This window comes from Caretta caretta, chromosome 1 (assembly GCF_965140235.1).
Source record: "Caretta caretta isolate rCarCar2 chromosome 1, rCarCar1.hap1, whole genome shotgun sequence".
Taxonomy (NCBI): domain Eukaryota; kingdom Metazoa; phylum Chordata; order Testudines; family Cheloniidae; genus Caretta; species Caretta caretta.
Genome location: NC_134206.1, coordinates 57049 through 81091, shown reverse-complemented (window position 1 = coordinate 81091; position 24043 = coordinate 57049). Strand labels below are relative to the sequence as shown.

The following is a 24043-nucleotide window of genomic DNA, read 5'->3' as shown; positions in this document are numbered from 1 at the left end:
CCTCATTGGTCATTTTGGTCAGGTGCAAGCAAGGTTACCTTTAGCTTCTTAACCCTTTACAGGTGAGAGGAGTTTTCCTCTGGCCAGGAGGGATTTTAAAGGGGTTTACCCTTCCCTTTATATTTATGACAGGCACTATCAGGAAAGGATCATCTTCCTAACAGCCCAATACCACCTTATTTCAATGTGACTGGTTTGGAATGTGAGGATGTGACCATACGCTTCCCAGCTTATGGCTACCCCTGCACAAGGCCTCAGACTATCTTGGTGAGAGAAGGCCCATACACAGGCGTATTTGTGATTTTGTTTCTTATATCTCTATAACTAGCTAAGTGATAAAAATATACCTAAGTTCTTAAAGTATAGGCCTTTACAGGCAGGCCTGAATATCTATTTTCTAACGACATCTTCAAAATGGTAAGAAATGCAAGTATGAAGAAGAAAACCAAAGTTTTACGCCAGTATTGGAAGAAGATTTTGCATTCACTGTTAAAGATGGCAACCCCCTGTGCCTTATCTGCAATGCATTGCTCACTCACTACAAAGCAAGCAACCTGAAATGTCACTACGAAATGAATCACAATAACTTTTCATCTAAATACCTTCCTGAATCAGAATTAAGGAAAAACAAGCTAACCACATTAAAATTACGCCTAAACAGTCAACAAACACTACTTTTGGCATTCAGTAAGGAAGCTGACACAATGACTGAAGTTAATTTTGTTATGTCATGGAATATCGCTCGTGCTAAACATCCATATTGTGATGGAGAATTTAAGAAGAATATTGCAGAAGTGGTTGCAATTTTGGATGCAACTAACAAAAAAACTTCAACTAATAACGCAAATTTAAATTTTGCATCACACTATGGAGAGCCATATTTCCCAGATCAGTGCTGATGTTGCAAGCAAGCTGCAAAACAATCTAAAGAATTCTCTAGCATTCAGTCTAGTTGTTGAAAAATCCAGAGATATACAAGATAAACCACAACTAGCGATATTTGTTCGCTATGTTTCCGTGGATGTAATTGTGAAAGAAGAGATGTTGAACTCAGTGGCGCTAAAAGAAACAACCTGCAGTATTGACGTAAAGAATGCACTTGACAAAGCATTTACACATGCTGATATACAGCTGGATAAACTCGTCAGCATTGCAATGGATGGAGCACCTGTAATGGTGGGGGAAAAAAGTAGGCCTTATATTCTTGAAAAGCAATCCCAAATTTCTGGAGTTTTTCCCTGTTTATTGCCTCATCCATCATGAACATCTCACAGGCAGATATTTCAAGTATGAAAATGGTCATAGAAATTGTCAGTTTCATCCACGTGAATGGGAAGACTCATCGACAGTTCAAAAATTTAATCAAAGAGCTGGATCTTGAAGAGAAACCTAACAACGTCTCTTTCTACTGTATTGTGGGGTGGTTATCAACCAGCAATGTCTTATATAGGCTTGTGGAATGTTGGAGCCTATTAATGCTTCCCTTGAAGAAAAGGAAAAGTCCTATCCACATCTGAAAGATGAGCAATGGATGTAGGATCTGATGTTTTTCACTGATATTATGCAGCATCTGCGCAAACTCAACTTGGCATTCCAAGGGTAGGATAAGATTATTTCTGACCTTACTCAAACAGTCTTCAGCTTCTAGAACAAGTTAAAGCTTCTGCAGAGAGACATAGTTCAACCACTTTCCCCATCTCAAGAGTAGGGTAAACACATTCCCTGAATTCGAAGTAGAAGATCATAAACACGAGGAATACAGAGGTAAATTACAAGGTCTGCTTGATGATTTTGGGGGCAAGTTTGAAAACTTGCAGAAGTTGAGATCCTGCTTCGCCTTTCTTATAAACCCATTCATGCTTGATGTGAACAACGATGGCTGTCCGATTCCCCAAAACCATGGTTACAGAAAGATCTACTGTAGAAATGGAACTATTGGAACTCCAGGAGGATCAGGCTCTAAAGCTGATGTGTAAGTCACAGTCTGCAATCATGTTCTAGAAGCTAGTGCCCAAAAGAAAGTAGACTAACTCAAGAAGACGAGTGTGCGACTCATTTTAGTTTTCAGCACAACATACTGCTGTGAATCGCTGTACTCCATGATGAAGTTTGTAAAATCGAAACCTCTGACCGAGTTCCTCCACACCACCTTGACAACATATCAACCAGATTCCCAAAGACTTATGACCAAGATGGAGACCCACAAGGACTCTAGGTCAAGCACTAATTCGCTGTGATTCAGTTAGTAGGATGTTAATATTTTAAATGCATGTATAAAGGTCGTGCATGTCTTCATAGAATCATAGAATATCAGGGTTGGAAGGGACCTCGGGAGGTCATCTAGTCCAACCCCCTGCTCAAAGCAGGACCGATCCCCAATTAAATCATCCCAGCCAGGGCTTTCTCAAGCCTGACCTTAAAAACTTCTAAGGAAGGAGATCCACCACCTCCCTAGGTAACGCATTCCAGTGTTTCACCACCCTCCTAGTGAAAAAGTTTTTCCTAATATCCAACCTAAATCTCCCCCGCTGCAACTTGAGACCATTACTCCTTGTTCTGTCATCTGCTACCACTGAGAACAGTCTAGAGCCATCCTCTTTGGAACCCCCTTTCAGGTAAATGAAAGCAGTTATCAAATCCCCCCTCATTCTTCTCTTCTGTAGACTAAACATCCCCAGTTCCCTCAGCCTCTCCTCATAAGTCATGTGTTCCAGTCCCCTAATCATTTTTGTTGCCCTCCGCTGGACTCTTTCCAATTTTTCCACCTCCTTCTTGTAGTGTGGGGCCCAAAACTGGACACAGTACTCCAGATGAGGCCTCACCAATGTCGAATAGAGGGGAACGATCACGTCCCTCGATCTGCTGGCAATGCCCGTACTTATACATCCCAAAATGCCAGTGGCCTTCTTGGCAACAAGGGCACACTGTTGACTCATATCCAGCTTCTCATCCACTGTAACCCCTAGGTCCTTTTCTGCAGAACTGCTGTCGAACCATTCAGTCCGTAGTCTGTAGCAGTGTGAGGGATTCTTCTGTCCTAAGTGCAGGGCTCTGCACTTGTCGTTGTTGAACCTCATCAGATTTCTTTTGGCCCAATCCTCTAATTTGTCTAGGTCCCTCTGTATCCTCTAGCTGTCCTCCGAGTTTAGTGTCATCTGCAAACTTGCTGAGGGTGCAATCCACACCATCCTCCAGATCATTTATGAAGATATTGAACAAAACCGGCCCCAGGACCGACCCTTGGGGCACTCCACTTGATACCGGCTGCCAATTAGACATGGAGCCATTGATCACTACCCGTTGAGCCCGACAATCTAGCCAGCTTTCTATCCACCTTATATTCCATTCATCCAGCCCATACTTCTTTAACTTGCTGGCAAGAATACTGTGGGACACCGTGTCAAAAGGTTTGCTAAAGTCAAGGAACAACACGTCCACTGGTTTCCCTTCATCCACAGAGCCAGTTATCTCGTCATAGAAGGCAATTAAATTAGTTAGGCATGACTTGCCCTTGGTGAATCCATGCTGACTGTTCCTGATCACTGTCCTCTCCTCTAGGTGTTTCAGAATTGTTTCCTTGAGGACCTGCTCCATGATTTTTCCAGGGACTGAGGTGAGGCTGTCTGGCCTGTAGTTCCCAAGATCCTCCTCCTTCCCTTTTTTAATGATGGGCACTACATTAGCCTTTTTCCAGTCATCCGGGACTTCCCCGGATCGCCATGAGTTTTCAAAGATAATGGCCAATGGCTCTGCAACGCATCCGGCCCCATGGACTTGTGCTCGTCCAGCTTTTCTAAATAGTCCAGAACCTCTTCTTTCTCCACAGAGGGCTGGTCACATCCTCCCCATGCTGTGCTTCCCAGTGCAGTAGTCTGTGAGCTGACCTTGTTTGTGAAGACAGAGGCAAAAAAAGCATTGAGTGCATTAGCTTTTTCCACATCCTCTGTCTCTAGGTTGCCTCCCTCATTCAGTAAGGTGCCCACACTTTCCTTGACTTTCTTCTTGTTGCTAACATACCTGAAGAAACCCTTCTTGTTACTCTTAACGTCTCTTGCTAGCTGCAACTCCAGATGTGATTTGGCCTTCCTGATTTCACTCCTGCATGCCCGAGCAATATTTTTATACTCATCCCTGGTCATTTGTCCAATCTTCCAGTACTTGTAAGCTTCTTTTTTGTATTTAAGATCAGCAAGGATTTCACTGTTAAGCCAGGCTGGTCGCCTGCCATATTTACTATTCTTTCTACACATCGGGATGGTTTGTCCCTGTAACCTCAATAAGGATTCTTTAAAATACAGCCAGCTCTCCTGGACTCCTTTCCCCCTCATGTTATTCTCCCAGGGGATCTTGCCTTTCAGTTCCCTGAGGGAGTCAAAGTCTGCTTTTCTGAAATCCAGGGTCCGTATTCTGCTGCTTTCCTTTCTTCCTTGTGTCAGGATCCTGAACTCGACCATCTCATGGTCACTGCCTCCCAGGTTCCCATCCACTTTTGCTTCCCCTACTAATTCTTCCCGGTCTTGCGGCTCTCAAACTTCTGAAAGTTATCATATGTGGCTCAGAGGGTCAGTAAGCTTGGCCACCCCAACATACTACTATTTTCTACAGGACTTCTGCCTCATTCCGCATAGGATGAACAGCTGTTCAGTATTTTGTTTTGTCCTCATTGTTCAATGTGTGGCCCCATGCTCCAAGTATAACAGTTTTCAAACAGTGGTCCGCACACAGAATTATTTATTTCTTCATAAGCTTACCAGTTGTATTTGAGTGCTTCATAAATATTCATGAAAAGTATTTTCACATCTCTGTGAGGAGCAGTGGTGGTATTATCCCTGTTTTACAGATAGGCAACTGACCCACAGAGAGATTAAGATCAGAAGTATCCACTAATTTTGGGTGACCAATTTGAGGTACCTAGGGTTTGAGTTTTCTGAATATTTAGCATTATATAGCACTTCATATGTTCAAATCACCCACTGACTTCATTTGCAACTCTGAATGTGCAGCACTTCTGCAAATCAGACTTGCCTAGCACCACATAGTAACTCTGTGGCAGAGGCAGGGGTAAAATCCATTTATCCAGGGGAGTGTTAAACTACTTTAACCATGGCTAGTGAAAAGGGGACTGCAAACAGGGGAGTTTGAGAGGGAGTTGTAATATAGTCGCTATGGTTAGGAAGGGCCCCATCACCAGTGCCAACGCTGCTCCTGTCTCCTCCACCTGCGCCTGTATCCAGACAGACAACCTAACCATGGACGCCTCTACCCAGATCCTGGCGTGGATTTGCAGAGACTGTGGCCTGCAATTCCCACTCTCGGAAAGCCAGGCTGGGGGGACCATCCAGTGCAAAAGGGGCCTGCTGGTGGAATTTCTCAGGAAGCAGGTGGGAGTGCTACAGGAGGAGGTGGCTAGGCTGAGGAGCATCTGTGCACAGGAGGAATTCCTCAAGAGTATTCACATGGAGACATCCAAGGCTGAGGAAGCTATTCAGTTACCGAGGATTGCTGTCACACCACTGGGGGAAGAGGATATGGCTCTGTCACAGGGAGGACATTGGCTGCTGGTTACTTCAGGCAGCTGACAGTGCTCCACCCCTACTCCCAACCCACCGACCATGGTGATGGAAAACTGTTATGCTGCCCTGGCAACGAGTGAAGAGGAATTGCCCCTGGAGGAGGAGGCGGAGGCGGAGAAGCCATGTACCTGCAAGACTGGGAGGATCACAGCCACCACTCCCAGGAGGAAACTTAGGGTAGTGGTGGTTGGTGACTCTCTTCTGAGGGGGACGGAAACACCCATCTGTCACCTTGACATGGCATCCCGGGAGGTATGCTGCCTGCCAGGGGCCGTATCCGAGACATTATGGAGGGATTGTCAAGGATCATCCGGCCCTCTGACTACTACCCCATGCTACTCATCCATGTGGGCACTAATGATACTGCGAGTTATGACCCTCAGCAGATCAGAAATGACTACAGGGCTCTGGGAGTAAGGGTGAAGGAGACCTGAGCACAGGTGGTGGTCTCTTCAATCTTTCTGGTCAAGGGTAGAGGCCCAGGCAGAGACAGAGGCATCCTGGAGGTGAATGCCTGGCTGCAAGGATGGTGTTACCAGGAGGGCTTCGGCTTCCTTGACCACGGGATGCTGTTCCAGGAAGAAGGACTATTATGCAGAGATGGGGTCCATCTATCGAGGAAGGGGAAGAGCTTATTTGGATATGGTCTGGCTAACCTAGCAAGGAGGGCTTTAAACTAGGTTCAAAGGGGACAGGTGACCAAAGCCCACAGGTAAGTCAAGAACATGGAGACCTGGGAGAAGGTTTGGAATTTGGGGGGAGCAGGGGCTGTTAGAGCAGGGATAAAGGAGAGACAAGACAACTGGTGTGGAGGGGGATCAAATCAGTATCTTAGATGTCTGTATACTAATGCAAGAAGTATGGGGAGTAAGCAGGAAGAACTTGAAATGCTAGTGAATAAACACAACTATGACATATGGCCCACAGAGACTTGGTGGGATAATACACATGACTGGAATATTGGTATAGAAGGGTACAGCTTGCTCAGGAATGACAGGCAGGGAAAAACAGGAGGAGGTGTTGCCTTATATATTAAATATGTATACATTTGGACTGAGGTTGAGATAGATACAAGATCTTGTTGAAAGTCTCTGGGTAAGGATAAAAGGGGTAAAAAACCAAGGGTGATGTTATGGTAGGGGTCTACTACCACCAAACCAGGAAGAAAAGGTGAATGAAGTTTTTTTTTAAACAGTGAACAAAATCATCCAAAGCACAAGACTTGGTGGTGATGGGGGACTTCAACTACCCAGACATCTGTTGGGAAAACAACATAGCAGGACACAGATTATCCAATAAAGTTCTTGGATTGTATTGGAGACAAATTTTTATTTCAGAAGGTGGAGACGGCTAGTAGGGGAGAGGCTGTTCTAGACTTGATTTTGACAAACAGGGAGGAACTGGTTGAGAATTTGAAAGTGGAAGGTAGCTTGGGTGAAAGTGATCATGAAATGATAGAGTTCATGATTCTAAGGAATGGTAGGAGGGAGAACAGCAGAATAAAGACAACGGCTTTCAAGAAGGTAGGCTTTAGAAAACTCAGGGAGTTGGTAGGTAAGATCCCATAGGAAGCAAGTCTGAGGGGGAAAACAACAGAAGACAGTTGGCAGTTTTTCAAAGACACATTATTAAGGGCACAAGAGGAAACTATCCCACTGCATAGGTAAGATAGGAAACATGCCAAGAGATCAGCCTGGTGTAACCAGGAGATCTTCAATGATCTAAAAATCAAAAAAGAGTTCTACAAAAAGTGGAAACGAGGTCAAATTAGAAAGGATGAATATAAACAAATAAACACAGTATGCAGGGACAAAATTAGAAAGGCCAAGGCACAAAACGAGATCAAACTAGCTAGAGACATAAAGGATAACAAGAAAACATTCTACAAATACATTAGAAGCAAGAGGAGTAAGGACAGGATTGGCTCATTACTCAGTGAGCGGGGGAAATAATAATAGAAAATGTGGAAATGGCAGAGGTGCTTAATGACTTCTTCATTTTGGTTTTCACCAAAAAGGTTGGTGTTGATTGGACGTCTAACATAGTGAATACCAATGAAAATGAGGTAGGACCAGAAGAGGCTAAAATAGGAATAGAACAAGTTAAAAGTTACTGAGACAAATTTGATGTCTTCAAGTCACCAGGGCCTGATGAAATGCACCCTAGAATACTCAAGGAGCTGACTGAGGAGATATCTCAGCCATTAGCGATTATCTCTGAAAAGTCATGGAAGACGGGAGAGATTCCAGAAGACTGGAAAAGGGCAAATATAGTGCCCATATCTATAAAAAGGGAAATAAGGACAACCTGGGGAATTACAAACCAGTCAGCTTAATGTCTGTACCCGGATCAAAGATAATGGAGCAAATAATTAAGCAATCAATTTGCAAACATCTAGAAGATAAGATGATAAGTAACAGTCAGCATGGATTTGTCAAGAACAAAATGTGTCAAACCAACCTGATAGCTTTCTTTGACAGGGTAACAAACCTTGTGGATAGAGGGGAAGCGGTAGACGTGGTATATCCTGACTCCAGTAAAGCTTTTGATACTCTCACATGACCGTCTCATAAACAAACTAGGGAAATGCAACCTAGATGGAACTACTATAAGGTGGGTGCAAAACTCGTTGGCAAACCATTCCCAGAGAGTAGTTATCATTGATTCGCAGTCATGCTGAAAGGGAATAACGAGTGGGGTCCCACAGGGATCAGTTCTGGGTCTGGTTCTGTTCAATATCTTCATCAATGATTTAGATAATGGCATAGAGAGTACACTTATAAAGTTTGTGGATGATAGGAAGGCCAAAAAAGAAGGCCCCAAAAGAATTTGAGGAACAGTTAGCCAAAGACTCAAAAAGTAATAGCAAATTTTTTTTAAAGTACATCAGAAGCAGGAAACCTGCTAAACAATCAGTGGGGCGACTGAACGATTGAGGTGCTAAAGGAGCATTCAAGGACAGTAAGACCATTGCTGAGAAACTAAATGAAATCTTTGCATCGGTCTTCACGGCTGAGAATGTGAGGGAGATTCCCAGACCTGAGCCATACTTTTTAGGTGACAGATCTGATGAACTGTCACAGATTGAGGTATCATTAGAGGAGGTTTTGGAGCAATTTGATAAACTAAACAGTAATAAGTCACCAGGACCAGATGGTATTCACCAAAGAGTTCTGAAGGAACTCAAATGTGAAATTGCATGGCTACTAACTAGTCTGTAACCTATCATTTAAATCAGCTTCTGTAACAGATGATTGGAGGATAGCTAATGTGACGCCAATTTTTAAAATGGGCTCCTGAGGTGATCCCGGCAATTACAGGCCTGTAAGCCTGACTTCAGTACTGGGCAAACCGGTTGAAACTATAATAAAGAACAGTATTGTCAGACATATGGATGAACATAATTTGTTGAGGAAGAGTCAACATGGTTTTAGTAAAGGGAAATCATGCCTCACCAATCTACTAGAATTCTTTGAGGGGGTCAACAAGCATGTGGACCAAGGGGATCAAGTAGATATAGACTATTTAGATTTTGAGAAAGCCTTTGACCAGGTCCCTCACCAAAGGCTCTAAGCAATGTAAGCTGCTACAAGATAAGAGGGAAGGTGCTTTCATGGATTGGTAACTGGTTAAAAGATAAGAAACAAAGGATAGGTATAAATGGTCAGAATGAAGAGTGGTAAATAGTGGTGTCCCCCAGGGGTCTGTACGGGGTCCAGTCCTATTCAATATATTCATTAATGATCTGGAAAAAGGGGTAAACAGTGAGGTAACAAAATCTGCAGATGATACAAAGTTACTAAAGATAGTTAAGCCCCAGGCAGACTGCGAAGAGCTACAAAAGGATCTCTTAAAACAGGGTGACTGGGCAACAAAATGGCAGATTAAATTTAATGTTGATAAATGCAAAGTAATACACATTGGAAAGCATAATCCCAACTATACATATAAAATGATGAAGAACTAGGACTGACCAAATGAAATTAATAGGCAGCAGGTTTAAAAGAAACAAAAGGAAGTTTTTTTTACACAACGCACAGTCAATCTGTGGAACTCTTTACCAGAGGATGTTGTGAAGGCCAAGACCATAACAGGGTTCAAAAAAGAACTAGATAAATTCATGGAAGATAGGTCCATCAATGGTTGTTAGCCAGGATGGGCAGGAATGGTGTCCCTCGCTTCTGTTTGCCAGAAGCTGGGAATGAGCGACAGAACAGAGAACAAGGAATTTGTATTCCTAAAAATACAACACAAAAAACCCCCAACCATGACTGGAAAAGATTTTAGCAATATACCTTCCAACCTTTTCTAAATTTTTGCCAGAAGCTGGGAATGAGCGACAGAACAGAGAACAAGGAATTTGTATTCCTAAAAATACAACACAAAAAACCCCCAACCATGACCGGAAAAGATTTTAGCAATATACCTTCCAACCTTTTCTAAATTTTTGTACAAGGTGGAACTCAGACTGACACTGGCTGGGTCAGGTTCAAAGGACTATTGCTTATACCCGTGAGCTATCCAGCTGGTATGAAACTTTAAAGGCTAAACATCTTGTTAATTTCTCTGTCTGTGCATGCTCCTGTAATCCATTAGGCATGTGAATAGGTGTATGAGCCTTATCTTGCCTGATGGAAGAAGCAAACTTTCAAATAAATTTTAATTTGATTTCCCCCAAGGGGCTGGTGCGTGTTTTGCACTTTGTTGGGGAACCCTTGAACATTTGAGACCCCTGGTGTGATGATCTGTGAACAAAAAACATTGCCAGAACATGTCAACTTTAAGAAAAGCAGGGTTTTTACTAGGGCTTGAATCTCGGAAACGCCTTGGTCAAATGGCCCCAAATTTGAATCACTGACTCTACCCTCCACTTTCATGAGGTATATCAAATTTCAATCTGATTAACCATAAAGATTCTAGAGCAATTAGAACAGTCAAGCTCATCGCCATAGGCAGGGCCATCCCTAGGAGAGTTCGGGGCCCGGGGCGGAAGTGACGAATCCATCACTTCCGGGAACGATTGTGCCAGCCAATCACACCGGCCCGGAGAGGTCTCCCCGATTCTCTGTACCCTAGGGACGGCTCTGGCCGTAGGATCTCATTGAGACCAAGGACTTAGCAGCATTCAGAAAGAGACTGGATACTGGGCTAGATGGACCACAGTTCTTGCACAATGTTATGTGAGTCATTCACTGTTGGGACACCTCCTTTTGGCTGACCCTGGGGATTATTGGCTTTTAGGTCAGATGCCCTCCTCACACTGCATCCCCCCCTTGCTCTCCAGGACTCGTGGAACTCCCTCTTCATGACTCAGGTGTCCAGCCAGGTTGCTCATAGTCCTCCTGCTTTATAGATCCCACTGGATCAGCTGTCCGTATGTTGTCCCAGGCAGTCTTCTGATCCAGTGACAGGTCCTTTGCCTTTTCCCAGTGGCTGGGAGGGGAACCTGGGCCCACCCATTACTCTGACTTCCAGCCCAGAAACCTTATATCCTATAACTATGGTCTGTTGGCTCCTTGACCCTGTTATTTCCTTGGACTCCTTCCTACTTCCCCTCTATTTCCGCCCTACTCCCCCAGTTTATCATCCCAAACTTCCCCTCTTTGATTTTTTGCCAGACCCTGTAGCCCCAAACAAATCTCCCTTTTGCCAGGGAGTGACTGCAAGCTATTTCCCCTGTACCCCTTTCTTTTCTCAGTTTCATCCCTTTATACAGGCCCAACCTGCTCCTTCCGAGCTGATTTTCATCATCTATTAATTTTTAATTGATCCCTGGCTCCAGGTGCAGCATATAAGGTTAATTGAACTAATTTACCCTGCTCTGCCTATGATGGGGTGTCCTCCTGACACATACAGTATGGCATTGCTGTGTGTACAGCATCAGTTTTGTTCCCAAACTTTTGCTAATTCATAAATTTAGAGGGCAGAAGGGAGCGTTAGATCGTCTGATCTGACCTCCTGTATAACACAGGCCAGAAAATTTCAACAAGTTATTTCAGTATCAAGCACAAAAATCTTTTGTTTGACTAAAGCAACATCCAGAAAGGGATTAATCTGAGTTTGAAGATCACAAGAGATGCAGAATCCACCACCCCCTTGGTAGTTTGTTCCAGTGGCTGGTGACCCTCACCATTAAAAATGATGTGTCTTATTTCTATTTGAATTTGCTTCATAACAGCTTGCAGTAATTGGTTCTTGTTCTATTTTCCCCTCGTGAAGGTACTTACATACTGTAATCAAGTCACCTCTCATTCTCTTTGATAAGTGGAAGAATTTGAGCTCTCACTTTTTTCTGGTTAGAGGGTAATCTCTGTTCTTGTGTGTGTCATGTATGGGGCACTGCTGCAAACAAACCCCTATACCTCAGTCTGATTCTCTTTGGATTGCAGCTTTCTCTGCTGATGACCCTCCCAGAGTTGCTGGTAGCATCTCTGCATCTGTGTGCACAATAGATTCTGAAATTGCTGGCCTGAGGCGGTATGGCCACCACTCTGTACTTATCAAACCACATGTGGTCCTCACTACTGGAGGCTTCGGGGAGCAGGATGGACGACACTGCCGCCTAAGAGATTTCCATGTCCTAATCAGACACGAAGACAACTGGCGAGTTGGAAGCGTGAAAATGGAAAAGCCTGGTAACACCTGGGGTGCGTTCTCCACCTAGGGTGGAGCACATGCAGAGATCTCTAATATTAATGGGGTAACCCCGGAGGGGGAGGGGGAAATTCGTACTGTACTATCAGTGCTCAGCAGTGAAGGGTAGAGGGGATTGAAGCCTTTGGTCTGGTAACCCTTAGTCTTCCTGAGAGGTATCAATCTGAATCTTGGTGTTCTCTCTCTGCAGGTGGACGGTTGTTCCATACTGTGACGTGTGTTTCTGGAAGCCAGGCCCTGGCAGTGGGAGGGCGAATGTCCCCAACGAATGCAGATTTGGGGATCCTTTGGCTAAGGTTTCCTGAATCCATGACTGCCTCAGACCCAGATTGTGTTGTGGTGGAACTTGTGAGCCCACAGTCTGCTGAGGACATAGCCTCATCGCGCTGGAGACATACTACAACCGAAGTGACGTGCCAAGGTAAAAGGGCCCAAAAGAGAATTTCCTCAGTCAGTGGGGGAAGAATGCTTAGTTATGACAGGGAGATGGGCTGTACAAGTACCTGAGGATATAGAAATCCCCAGACACATGGGCTAGCCTTGTCCTGTTCATAGCTTTTGAGGCCAGAAGGAATAATTATGGTAATTTTGTCTGACCTGTATAATGCAGGCCGTATAATTTTATCTAGTGAATGTTACCAAGATGCAGATTCCTCCATCTCCCACAATAACTATCAGTTGAACTAAAGCATATATTTCAGAAAGAGAGAGACAGTCTTGATATAGAGAGTCCAAGTGTTGGAGAATCCATCACTTTCCTTGGTAGTTTGTTCCAATCACCTTCACTGTTAAAAGTTTGTGTCTTAATTCTATTTAAATCTGTCTGGCTTCAACTTCCAGTGATTGGTTCTTGTTCTGCCTTTCTCTGCTAGACTGACAAGCCATTCAGCACCTATTATTTTCTCCTGTCAAGGTTCCTCCCCCACTCTGAACGCTAGGGTACAGATGTGGGTACCTGCATGAAAACCTCCTAAACTTATCTTTACCAGCTTAGGTCAAAAAGTTCCCCAAGGTACAAAATATTCCACCCTTTGTCCTTGGATTGGCCGCTACCACCACCAAACAAATACTGGTTACTGGGGAAGAGCTGTTTGGAAACGTCTTTCCCCCAAATACTTCCCAAAACCTTGCACCCCACTTCCTGGACAAGGTTTGGTAAAAAGCCTCACCAATTTGCCTAGGTGACTACAGACCCAGACCTTTGGATCTTAAGAACAATGAACAATCCTCCCAACACTTGCACCCCCCCCCTTTCCTGGGAAATGTTGGATAAAAAGCCTCACCAATTTGCATAGGTGACCACAGACCCAAACCCTTGGATCTGAGAACAATGAAAAAGCATTCAGTTTTCTTACAAGAAGACTTTTAATAGAAATAGAAGTAAATAAATCACCTCTGTAAAATCAGGATGGTAGATACCTTACAGGGTAATTAAATTCAAAACATAGAGAATCCCTCTAGGCAAAAACTTAAGTTACAAAAAAGATACACAGACAGAAATAGTTATTCTATTCAGCACAATTCTTTTCTCAGCCATTTAAAGAAATCATAATCTAACACATACCTAGCTAGATTACTTACTAAAAATTCTAAGACTCCATTCCTGGTCTATCCCCGGCAGAAACAGCATATAGACAGACAGAGACCCTTTGTTTCTCTCCCTCCTCCTAGCTTTTGAAAGTATCTTGTCTCCTCATTGGTCATTTTGGTCAGGTGCCAGCGAGGTTACCTTTAGCTTCTTAACCCTTTACAGGTGAGAGGAGTTTTTCCTCTGGCCAGGAGGGATTTCAAAGGGGTTTACCCTTCCCTTTATATTTATGACATCTCCCCATAAAGGTATCTATACAGTGTAATCAAGTAACCTCTCAAACTTGTTTTTGATAGAGAGCTCAGTCTGTTTATCTTAAGTCTCTCATTGTAAGGCACTTGTGCAGCCCTATGAATAATTTTTGTGATTCTTCTCTGCACCTGCTCCAGTTTTTCAACATCTTTTTTGAAATGTGGACACCAGTGTCACGCTGTCTTGAGCAGCTCACAACCGTGAGTGTCTTCTTCATGCAGCCGATGAACTGGGTATTCACCCACGAAAGCTTATGCTCCAATACATCTGTTAGTCTATAAGGTGCCACAGGACTCTTCGCCGCTTCTTCAGGGCAGACTATCAAAAGCAGAGCAGACACTCCAAACTAGGGGTATGTTATATAATTAGATATCACCAACCCGTTACCAAATGTGAACTCCTAAAGTGCTAAAATAGTCTTATAATGGAGTCACAGAAAGTCCCCTTAGACTGGCAGGGACAGTCTGTCTTGCCACAGAGACAAGCTGGGCTGTGTGATAAATGGTCACTTACACCAAAAATCACACAATATTCCAGGTTACACCCAGTCCTAAGATATCAGTCACTCACCCAGGTCAATTTTGCATCCTAGATCTCACACCAAAGACAACACTGGCAGCCAATTCTATAGTAAACTAACTAAAGGTTTATTAGCTAAGAAAAAGGAATGAGCGTTATTGAGAGGTTAAAGTAGGTAAAAAGTATGTACAGGTGAGTCATAGTCTATAACTCCAAATGGTAGCAGAAACGTAGTATCTGCCAGTTTCCCAACAGTCTCTCAGGGGTACCCAGAATAACTAGGGGGAATCTCAGTCTTCCCCTTCAGTTATTCTGCCCTGTTAGACTCCAAAGTGTTCAGAGGGTGAAATTTTTTCCCTTGTATCCATACTTACAGCTTCTTCTTTCAGAAAACAAGTTGACTAGATCACTACCCACCTGGGTTCTTTCTTTGAGGGTTGAGAGAGAGGAATGCATTGAGAGTCTTTGATCATCCCACACAATCACTACTTGCCTTCAAATGCACAAAAATTAGCATTTTCCCATTAAAGTTCTTCATTTGTATTACTCAAGGCTTCTTACTCGTTTGATGGGTTATTTAATTACACTGGTGTATACAATGTAAATTTTTGCTATGACATTCTAACAGGTGAGGCCGTTAGGCTAATGTGAACACCTGACTCTAATTAACCTGCAAAGAGTTAGGTGAGGTCTTTAAACTAATGTGAACACCTGACTCTAAGGCCCCTCTGATACTGTAAAAGAGCTCACTCCGGTCAGGCCGGGGGAAGGAAAAGGGAGCCAGAGGAAAGGAAGTGCGGCTGAAGGGCTGGGTAATGAAGACACCCTCAAACCACTGGAAGGAAAAGGGAGCCCTAAGGTAAGGGTGAAGAAGGCGTTAAGAAAGAGAAGTGGTAGAGCTGGGGGGACGTGGCCCAGGGAAGTGTAGCAGCTCTGGCGGTGAAAGGTCGGCTGCCAACAGTTGCTGCCACTATGGTCCCTGGGCTGGAACCCGGAGTAGAGGGCGGGCCCGGGTTCCCCCCAACCTGCCACTACAGAAGCACCTCTTGGGAGGGGAAGACAGGCCCCTGTCAGGACAGGAAGCTAAACTGTTCTTGAATAAGCCCATAGGGACAACAGAGACTGAGGGAGTTCTCTAACTAACCTCCTTGCTGGCTTATGGTGAAAAGGGCTCAGTAGACTGTAACCCTGGCCCTAGAATCATAGAATATCAGGGTTGGAAGTGACCTCAGGAGGTCATCTAGTCCAACCCCCTGCTCAAAGCAGGACCAGTCCCCAACTAAATCATCCCAGCCAGGGCTTTGTCAAGCCTGACCTTAAAAACTTCTAAGGAAGGAGATTCCATCACCTCCCTAGGTAACGCATTCCAGTGTTTCACCACCCTCCTAGTGAAAAACCTAAACCTCCCCCACTGCAACTTGAAACCATTACTCCTCGTTCTGTCATCTGCTACCACTGAGAACAGTCTAGAGCCATCCTCTTTGGAACCCCTTTTCAGGTAGTTGAAAGCAGCTATCAAATCCCCCCTCATTCTTCTCTTCCACGGACTAAACAATCCCAGTTCCCTCAGCCTCTCCTCATAAGTCATGTGTTCCAGTCCCCTAATCATTTTTGTTGCCCTCCGCTGGACGTTTTCCAATTTTTCCACCTCTTTCTTGTAGTGTGGGGCCCAAAACTGGACACAGTACTCCACATGTGGCCTCACCAATGTCGAATAGAGGGGAGCGATCACTTCCCTCGATATTCTGGCAATGCCCCTACTTACACATCCCAAAATGCCATTGGCCTTCTTGGCAACAAGGGCACACTGTTGACTCATATCCAGCTTTTGGTCCACTGTAACCCCTAGGTCCTTTTCTGCAGAACTGCTGCCTATCCATTCGGTCCCTAGTCTGTAGCGGTACATGGGATTCTTCCATCATAAGTGCAGGACTCTGCACTTGTCCTTATTGAACCTCATCAGATTTCTTTTTGGCCCAATCCCCTAGAGAGAAAAGGGCTTTGTGGAGGGTTGCAGTGAGCCTCTGAGGCTATCATAAACCACCTGGAAGCGCGGGACCCACTGAGACAAAGTAGGAGCTTTGCCACAACTGGTGTCAAGAGTGGGATTAGGTGCACAGCGTGGTGGAAGAAGGGTGGTTTAAAAAAAAAAAGAGAGAGAGGGTTTTTTCCCCCCCCCCTACCACCACAATGGAGGAGGTAGTGCGGGCACTGATACAAGCCACGGTGGCCCAGCAGGAGGCTACCCGTGTCTAGGCAGCCACCCAACAGGAGGCAGTACGGCTGCAGCAAGAGACTAATTGCCTGCTGATGGACCAGGCTGCTCAAGACCAGGCTATGTTGCAGAAACTGGTAAACCAGGTAAAGGCCCTTACAGAGCTGAACCGCGGCCATGATGGGATGCAGATCATATGGGCCATCAATTGGCTGTAGAAAATGACGCAGGAGGATAATGTAGAGGCATACCTCCTAGCCTTTGAGAGGGACCACAGAGCCTGGGGGAGTTCTCTCACCAACCTCCTTGCTGGCTTATGATGAAAAGGGCTCAGTAGACTGTAACCCCAGCCCTAGAGAGAGAAGGGCTCCGTGGAGGGTCACAGTGAGCCTCTGAGGCTAGCATAAACCGCCTGGAAGCGCGGGACCCATGGGGACAAGGTAGGGCCGCATCACTGACGCCTTTTCATATAAAGGTACAAAAGCCACCCACCCGCCCTGACTCCACCCCTACCATGAGGCCCTGCTTCTTCCCACCTCTTCCCTGCCCCCATTCCAACCTCTTCCCCAAATCCCCACCCCTGCCCCACCTCTTTTCTGCCTCCTCCCCTGTGTTACAAATTACACCTGGTAGGACACGCACACAACTGCTGCAAATTACACCTGGTAGGACACGCACACAACTGCTGCAAATTACACCTGGTAGGACACGCACACAACTGCTGCAAATTACACCTGGTAGGACACGCACAGTTCGAATCTAGGCTGAGGCACATAAACAAAGTCCACAACTGCAGAGTTTCCAAAAAAACACCAAGTTTATTACGCTCAAGCGTGGTGCCCCCCTGCTAGCCAGGAGGGGACTCCGAATACAGATTATACAAAGGTTATATACTTTTTAGCAAAGCATGTTGCCCTCGTGCATCGGAAACCTTAGTCAATAAACAAACCCTTTTCTTATCTACCACCTATCCCTGCTTGGTGCATTCCTCGTGCTAAACCAGTATGTTAATTACACAGCATGGTCCTAAAGCCATGCATCAGTAACTTTTATTATCAGGATGGGAAGCCTCACATCAAAGGCCAGGAGACAGGGAGTTAGAGACTGACAAAAAACAGATACTGGGAGTCAAGGCAGGCTGGAGACAAGGAGGAGGATTTTCACAGGGATGCAGTGTCTAAGGAACACTCCTCCTGGTGCATGATGTGCTTGCTTTTAGACAATGGTGGGCCCCAAACCAAAATGGAGTCACATGTGCTAACTTTTCCTTAACAGTCCTCCCTTTTTTTTTTTGTACGTCAGTAAGCTATATCGGGGCTGAGTAACCGCGCTGCAGGTTTAGCAACTGCCGACAGCACATACTGCAGCATTGTAGGCATACAAAAATAACGCAAAAACAATAATAGTCAAAAAAAGTAAATACAAAATACGCCGTCCCCAAGTCCCCACATCCGGTAGCCATGAGGTGAGCCAGTCCCAGACCTTCTGGAATCCGGCACTGGTATTGTTGAGGCTGACGTGGTGGAATAGGGCTGCCTTTTGCTTGAGGATGTGGATGTCAGTTTCCACCCTATGGTGCTGATTTACAAATACACAACAGCTTGAGTTGACCAGAGCACAAACTCTGCCCTGATTTGCAAGAAGATAATCCAGGGCTAGACGGTTTTGCAATGTAGTTTGGGATAGCTGAGCTACTTCAATTTGAAGGGCAGATAGAGCATCTGCAGTAGCATTTGCCATTAGTTCTAAAGCAGCTGAAATGTTAACTATAGCTTTTTCCAGCTCGCTTACTCCCAACCGTGGCAGAAACCAATGCACAAAGGAGTGAAAGCCTCTGGGCCATTGAGAAAGGGGGTTTAAAGGAATACTTCATCGGTCCCTCCATACTAGATTGCGGATCTCTCCCCGGGTCAGGTTCTGGTGTACTGTCACGGCGGGTACTGTAGCCCCTAAGGTACATGTACCACACCATCCTGCTGGAAGAACCTTATAGGCTGTGTGATTGCATAACCAATACCAGCCAGACCCCTCGGGGACTGGCCACAGCATCCTGGAGTAGGTGGAGGGACCTCCCGCACCAGAGCTGATTTGGGTGGTGTTCTTACACCCCACAAAATTTCCTACAAAAACTGTATTTTCTATGCCCTTACGTTGTGACACACATAAAGCATAATTACCGTGGGCCACCATATCAATAGACCATATTTGGATTGTAACATTCAAGTTAAATGTAGTGTTTGCCCATAGCTTAGTTTGGAGTGTTCGATTAAGGGGGATAGGTACCCCTACCAACGGGACCCCCTGACCCAAATATGTGGGGGTATGACTACAAATCCAACACTGCGTTCGATTTACACCCTGTTTTATGGCACGGGTTAAATTTAAAAAGCTATTGCCCTCCCATCCTTGTACTGGACTTGGGAATAGGGAGAGGAAACCCCCAGGCAAACCATACCAATGTTGGCATCCTCCTTTATACCATACAGAAAACACTACCCCCAATGTAAGTCCAATAAACAGGAACACAAAAAGTCCTAGTGGGCTGTGAAGGTCCCAGTAGTTGGAAAGCTTAGTCCATGGGTTGGTCGTGGTGTTCATTTGTGAAGTGGCTCGTCCAATGGCTTGTCAGGGTCAGGTGGGGGTCCCAGCGCCAACTTAACATAGCTATGATGGATCCAGGAACCTTTACCAGCAAAGGAGTGGTGGCAGATGGTGGGAGTAATGTTCGTGGCTGTAAGGCGTTTTTGGTATTCATACTTGCCTACAAGCACAGGTTCCAGCCTCTGGAATAAACCCACCCTACCACTTCACTTCACATTCCCAAGAATACATCCCGCAACTTCCTCCCTGCCAATGTACAATGCTCCGTCTTTGCCACCAAGACCAATTCTCAGTGTCTTTTGCAGTCAGGAATCCTTGGATTTTGGTGGTTTTAGCAGAGCAGGCGTTTCTTCTCTCTTGGAACAGTTATGGTTTTGCATTATACAGGGGAAAGGTTACTAGCACGTCACCCTGTAGTGCTTTGGTTTCTTTAGCAAATACTGAATACAGGTTAGCTCTGTCAGTGGACAAGGGAGAGGTTACTAGCACTTCACCTTGTCCTTTTCCCTGCTGTCCAAAAGGAGGAAAGAAAAAAAAACCCAGAAGGAGAGACAGGCTGATCAGTGTTCGAAGTGAAGTCATCTCGAGGTGGAGGGGTCTTTTTGCAGTAAGAAGCATGGGTCCAGGCAGTCAGTCCTTGGCACTTCACAGTGGTGTTGGTAGTTAGCAGGACTTAATAAGGACCTTTCCAGCATGGGGCCAGAGTAATCTTTTGTTGATGGACCTTTATGTAGACCCAGTCACCTGGTTTTAACAAATGGCAGGTTTGCTCAGGATTCTTGAAGCAGGACTTCTTTTAAATACAGAGACCTAACACATTTCATTAATGTCTGGCAGTGTGTTGCAGATCTCACAGCTGCTTGGGCACATTCAAACCCCCCTCTTTCTTGGCTGTTAGCCAAATCCTAGCTGTGAGTAGTGTCCTTGGGCAGACCAGTGTCTTATCTTTGGATCGAGCCTGCCAGCTACAGCATTGAATTAGCTCGTCCTCCGTTTTATTTCTTTTCCCCTTCTTGGCTTTTATTAACCTGCAAAGGAAACTTTTACTTTTTACTCATACACCTTTGTTTAAAAAGGAACACATATACATTGCCCATTATACAGCACTTTAGTCTTATTGTTTAATGTATGCCACATACACCCTTTTAGGAAAATGACTTTATTACAGAGCTTTGGAGCGACAAGCACACCCACTTTTGAGGAGTCCACTTGGTACAACCTATGGTGTCCAATAGCTTTCCTCCCTCCCGAGCCCTCTGGCTAGAAATGTGAGGTAGCCAGAAGGATCTCGTGTATAATATGGGAAGTGGGTTAACCTTTCATGTCCTTGCTTCCAAAGACTGTTGGTGTGCAAATTTTAACAACAATTTTTTTCAATTAAAAGAGCTGGCCAATGAAATTTTTTTTTTTTTACTTAAGCAAATGTATTAAACTTTAGTATATCACATTTTTCTGATATTATCCAAACACTTTGTATTCTAAGTTGCATAAAACAAGTATCTGCATTTTGATTTAACCCTTCTGTTTAGTTTTAAACTAAACTGTCCTATGAAAAATTAAACACAGCAATTCTGGCCCCAAGACAAACACCACAAGACAGGACATAGAACACAGAACAGAATTCCTATTGTGCCAGTAAATTCATGAGATGTTGAATTGCTTTTCAGCTGGCATCAGTTTTCTCTGATTTTCTGAAAGACGAAAAAAAACACAGATCAACCCCTTCTGGGCAGTCAGTCATTGCTTAAAATATCTCCTTTTTATACAAATACCCTTGTTAATTGGAGGCAAAACAGAGGAATTACCCATATTTTCTTGTATTTGTTTTATAGGCAGCTGTCAAGGTTCCTCCCCCACTCTGAACTCTAGGGTACAGATGTGGGGACCTGCATGAAAAACCTCCTAAGCTTATCTTTACCAGCTTAGGTCAAAACTTCCCCAAGGTACAAAATATTCCACCCTTTGTCCTTGGATTGGCCGCTACCACCACCAAACAAATACTGGTTACTGGGGAAGAGCTGTTTGGACGCGTCTTTCCCCCCAAAATACTTCCCAAAACCTTGCACCCCACTTCCTGGACAAGGTTTGGTAAAAAGCCTCACCAATTTGCCTAGGTGACTACAGACCCAGACCCTTGGATCTTAAGAACAATGAACAATCCTCCCAACACTTGCACCCCCCCTTTCCTGGGAAATGTTGGATAAAAAGCCTCACCAATTTGCATAGGTGACCACAGACCCAAACCCTTGGATCTGAGAACAATGAAAAAGCATTCAGTTTTCTTACAAGAAGACTTTTAATAAAAATAGAAGTAAATAGAAATAAAGAAATCCCCCCTGTAAAATCAGGATGGTAGATACCTTACAGGGTAATTAGATTCAAAACATAGAGAACCCCTCTAGGCAAAACCTCAAGTTACAAAAAAGATACACAGACAGAAATAGTTATTCTATTCAGCACAGTTCTTTTCCCAGCCATTTAAAGAAATCATAATCTAACACGTACCTAGCTAGATTACTTACTAAAAGTTCTAAGACTCCATTCCTGGTTTATCCCCGGCAAAGACAGAATATAGACAGACACACAGACCCTTTGTTTCTCTCCCTCCTCCCAGCTTTTGAAAGTATCTTGTCTCCTCATTGGTCATTTTGGTCAGGTGCCAGCGAGGTTACCTTTAGCTTCTTAACCCTTTACAGGTGAGAGGAGCTTTCCCCTGGCCAGGAGGGATTTCAAAGGGGTTTACCCTTCCCTTTATATTTATGACAGCAGCCCAGGTTTCAGTGGCCTCTACCTTATCAGTTAGGTAATTTACATTAAAACAAATGCTTTCCGGCTTGCTTTTGGATCCACAGGTTAAAGATTCTTACTTTAAAAAGGGCACAATAAAGTTTACCAGACTTTTGATTGCCTTTTACTTTTAACTCCTGCTGTGAAACACACAGCGACCTGAAAAGGAAGACACCACCTTTTGTAGCCCCTTGGAGCCTAATAAGATATTAATTAAGTAGCACTGTATAATTGCATTTCTTTGGAAAAGGGCCCATTTTTTCCAAAATGGCTGCAAAGAAACCAAGAATTCTTTTTTTTCCCAGTATTTCACAAAGTTCAACTGCTTAATTCTTTCCAGCAACTACGGAGTTAACTTCTTACTTTCCTTTCTTAAATCACTTGCTTATTTCCCAAAACGACACCCAATTAACTTAGATTTTACCATTTCAAGTATTATTCCGGGATTTACGTTTTCCATTCCTGTAATTATTTACTTCTCTTTTTTTACTATGACCTCCAAGTTTCCAACCTGTTTTCCAATCTCTCTATCTGTTGCCTGCCCGCTTGGGCCCGATCCTGTTTTTTTCTCTGAACTGTCCCTTCCTTGAGCACCAGCTTTGTTTTACTACCAAATTAACAAGGAGGGTGGGCTTCTTAACTAGCCGCCAACCTTCCTGGTCTCTTTTCTTAAATATTCTCACTTACAAGGGCTACCTGAGTCCTCCCCCCCAGGGGGCTTGTCACCTGGACAGAAAGCACGGCTAATTGGCAAGCAAGGAGGTGACGGGCATAAGTCAGAAAGCCGAAGGTAAGCCGGAGGAGGGGCAGAAGCGGGCATAGCACAGAGCGGGGCTGGAGACCCCTGAGATGAATAAGAAAAGGAGGAGGAAAGAGGACGTCCTTTCGCATGCGCATAAGCCCAGTTGTCCCATACATACCAATAATCCATCTGGGCTGGAGCTTTGTTTTCCAGCTCTTTCCTAAGCGCTGTTAATTTTTCCCCAGCAAAGGAACCATCCGGTAGCCAGTCAAAAGGTGTTTGAGTTGTTAGTGCTGGCCACTCAACCTCGCACAAGATTACAGCTTTTTTTTTTTTCTAACCCATGGGTACCAGAAATATTTCCCCAATTCTCGAGAATTTCAGCCAAAGGGGTCCCCTTACTTACACTCTGCCCAGAACCCATAATGGGCTACCAAAAGGACACCAAATGTACCACCTTATCGCCTAAGCGACAGCTCACACACCCCCCTCCTTGGAGTTCTCAAAGGTGAACTCACCCTGTGCCGCCTGGAGCTGTCCGAGAGGAGGAGTGTAGTCTCGCTTGTTGAGGCGAGCCTAGAGTCCCTTCGTGGTCGCCAAAACTGCTACGAATTACACCTGGTAGGACACGCACACAACTGCTACGAATTACACCTGGTAGGACACGCACACAAATGCTACGAATTACACCTGGTAGGACACGCACAGTTCGAATCTAGGCTGAGGCACATAAACAAAGTCCACAACTGCAGAGTTTCCAAAAAACACCAAGTTTATTACGCTCAAGCGTGGTGCCCCCCTGCTAGCCAGGAGGGGACCCCGAATATAGATTATACAAAGGTTATATACTTTTTAGCAAAGCATGTTGCCCTCGTGCATCGGAAACCTTAGCCAATAAACAAACCCTTTTCTTATCTACCACCTATCCCTGCTTGGTGCATTCCTCGTGCTAAACCAGTATGTTAATTACACAGCATGGTCCTAACGCCATGCATCAGTAACTTTTATTATCAGGATGGGAAGCCTCACATCAAAGGCCAGGAGATAGGGAGTTAGAGACTGACAAAAAACAGATACTGGGAGTCAAGGCAGGCTGGAGACAAGGAGGAGGA

The 24043-nt window shown here is 44.6% G+C and overlaps 1 protein-coding gene and 1 long non-coding RNA gene across 8 annotated transcripts in view; one reads left to right on the top strand and one right to left on the bottom strand.

Annotated features, from left to right (window-relative positions):
- The window catches only part of LCMT2 (leucine carboxyl methyltransferase 2), a 79313-nt gene that overhangs the window by 15095 nt on the left and 40175 nt on the right, over positions 1-24043 (top strand). For all 7 annotated transcript variants that reach the window (XM_075125413.1, XM_075125397.1, XM_048837650.2 and 4 more), the window contains 2 exons: positions 11963-12220; positions 12418-12648. In XM_075125413.1, the coding sequence (XP_074981514.1) occupies positions 11963-12220; positions 12418-12648 (489 nt within the window). The remainder of the gene's footprint in view (positions 1-11962; positions 12221-12417; positions 12649-24043) is intronic.
- LOC142071086 (uncharacterized) lies at positions 17600-23729 on the bottom strand. Its single transcript, XR_012667042.1, has 2 exons — positions 23450-23729; positions 17600-21093 (listed from the first exon to the last, which is right to left on the bottom strand). It is a non-coding gene; the product is annotated as an uncharacterized LOC142071086 (long non-coding RNA).